We start from the raw sequence: 2,810 nt of genomic DNA on the forward strand, positions 1-2,810 counted from the left end.
AAAAAAGGGGGTGTATGAATAATAGTTATTAATGGGTTTCAAGAAGAATATTCTCATTGCTTTATTTCTCTTTTTTTCACTTCTTAAAAAATTCATTAGAAACTGTAACTTGAATAAATAAAAACCACTGGAAAGTAGATAGCATGATAAGATTTAAATATATACTCAAATTTTATTTTTTTAATTTTATAGGTTACATATCAATTGATGCCATGAAGAAATTCCTTGGGGAGCTACACGACTTTGTTCCTGGAAGCTCAGGATATTTAGCATACCATGTTCAAAATGAAATTAACATGTCTTCCATAAAAAACAAATTGAAGAGAAAACACTAAGTTAAATTGTCTTTATGTCTGGGTACCAGTATTATCTATAAAGTGGTACCTAAGATGTGAATAATTTTAAATGCTTTCCTTTGGGACCAGGGCATAGGAAGATGAGGTAGAATTATTCTTTTCCTTCCTCAAAATGTATCTTTAGGAAAAAAAGTTTTTTTTTAAATGTATCTTTAGGAAATTCAGAATCTTTGTGGCTCTGTATAATGGCATTTGGCTGGCCTTTTCCCAGCTTGTAACATGTCCACAATTCTGAGTACACAGTTGTTATGGGGTAATTGTTACTGAACAATGTTTCACCAAAAAACCCTCATTTCTTCCCTTCACTAGCAAATGCCTTTTTTGATATAAATATATTCAATGTTATGTATGCTAAGTTGTATGACTCTGGTCATCTTACTTTTAGAAAATTTAGAATGCAATAGTTGAGTTCTTAATTACTATTTGTGGTTTTTAAAGTATGGAGTAATTTCTTCCCTCTATTAAAATGAAGAAGTGTAAAGCATTTTAATAATTTAGAATTCATTTGTGGATGATTTCTGGTAAATGCTATCGACACTAATTTAATGTAAACAGATTACAAGAATCATACATCTGAGATGAAGCTACAAGACAACCCAGACGCACAACACTAGAAAGGACTTAGAGAACAAGTTCAACCTGTTTGCTGTATTTCGTGGGGAAAGGAAGGCCTTGAGAGTGACTTGCCTGGGGTGACTAACTGGTGGTTGAACTTGGACTGGAGTATAATTGTCTTGACGATCCAGGCTATTGTTTCTTAAGTCCCCCTCACTCCCTCTTGGTGGCAGGAACAATGTTGTTGTGTGGTGTCATCGAGTTGGCTCTGGTCTGTTGCGGCCTGATGCACAACAGAACAAAACACTGCATGGTTCTGTGCTGTCCTTCCAATTGTTCCTATGGCTGAACCCAATGATGCAGCCACTGTGTCCATCCTCCTTGAGGGCCTTCCTCTTTTGGGCTGCCCTTCCACTTGACCAAGCTTGATGTCCTTCTCCAGGGATTGGTCTCTCCTGACAATATGTCCAAAGTATGTAGGAGGAAGTCTTGCCATCTTTGCCTCTAAGGAGCACTCTGGCCTTACTTCTTCCAAAGAGATTGGTTTCTCCTTTTAGCATTCCATAGTACTTTCAGTGCTCTCTATCACCACAATTCAAATGCACCGATTCTTCTACGGTCTTCCTTATTCAGTGTCCGACTTTCACATGCATAGGATGCAATGGAGAATGCCATGACTTGGGTCATGGTTTATGCATAGCTTCAAAGCATTGTTAGGTATAATAGGACAGAAAAATCTGCAAGCAGGACCCAGAAACAAACCAACATGCCTGACTTGTGTTTTAAATAAATTGAAATTTTGATAAACTGAGATGCACTGATTTTTAAGATGGAAACTTTGTTTATACAGCCATGTTATGTAGTCTGGTGGATTTAATTGGTTTTAGACATTTGTAAGTAAAATATTCTTTGTGAAGCTTAATATCTTGTTAGAACTGCACATGCCGCCGTAGAATTATCTTCTTAAATGTCTACTTTTTTTTAAAAAAAGTGTCTAAATTCATTGGAGTCTATGTGGACCGTGATTTTTCTCCTATGAGTACAATTTCATAATATAAAGTTTTAGTACTACCCCAACATCAGCATAAGGCACACTGGTGTGAGATGTAGTCAATTACTTACAGGGCCCTTCTATGGACTGCCAGGGTTACTTGTTAGATTACTAACTGAAAGGTCAGCAATTCAAAACTACCACCCTCTCCACGGGAGAAACATGGAGCTTTCTACTCCTAAAGAGGAGCTCTAGGGGCATAGTGGTTACCTGTTTGACTGCTAACTGCAAGGTCAGTTGTTCAAAACCACCAGCCACTCTTTGGGACAAAGAGGGGGCTTTCTACTTTCATAAGTCAAAAACTCACAGGGGCAGTTGTGCCCTGCCCTGTAGGGTCGTTATGAGTCCATATCTACTCAATGTCAGTGAATTTTTGCTTGTCTGTTTATTGGTTGGCAAAAGAACAAACAAATCTTTCTTGGAACAAGTACTGCCAGGTTGTTCCTTAGAAGTAAGTATGATGAGACTTCCTCTCGCAGACGTTGGACATGTTATCAGGAGAGACTATGTCCTGGACAAGGATGTCATGCTTTGTAGAGGGGTAGTGGACAAAAGTGAGACCCTTAACAAGATGGATTGACACAGGAGCTGCAACCGTGAGCTCATACATAACAATTGTGAGGATGGTGCAGGCCCAGGTGGTGTTTAGATCTGTTGTACATAGGGTTACTCCGACACAGAATCAACTCAAGGCACCCAGTAACAACAGCCATATTCTCATTGGCCATCTTCATTCTGTGTGATGCTGTAGATCCGTGGTTCTCAACCTGCCTAATGCTGCGACCCTTTAATACAGTTCCTCATGTTGTGGTGACCCACCCCAACCATAAAATTATTTTTGTTACTAC

The 2,810-nt window shown here is 38.7% G+C and overlaps 1 protein-coding gene across 1 annotated transcript in view; it reads left to right on the forward strand.

Moving 5' to 3' along the window:
- The window catches only part of TERB2 (telomere repeat binding bouquet formation protein 2), a 29,460-nt gene extending 29,125 nt beyond the window's left edge, over window positions 1-335 (forward strand). Inside the window, exon 7 of the mRNA XM_004709402.1 lies at window positions 193-335. Coding sequence (XP_004709459.1) covers window positions 193-335 — 143 coding nt within the window. The remainder of the gene's footprint in view (window positions 1-192) is intronic.
- The last annotated feature ends 2,475 nt before the right edge of the window (window positions 336-2,810 follow it).

Source organism: Echinops telfairi, unplaced genomic scaffold, assembly GCF_000313985.2.
Source record: "Echinops telfairi isolate 266 unplaced genomic scaffold, ASM31398v2 ScPeMD7_8;HRSCAF=38, whole genome shotgun sequence".
Lineage (NCBI taxonomy): Eukaryota > Metazoa > Chordata > Mammalia > Afrosoricida > Tenrecidae > Echinops > Echinops telfairi.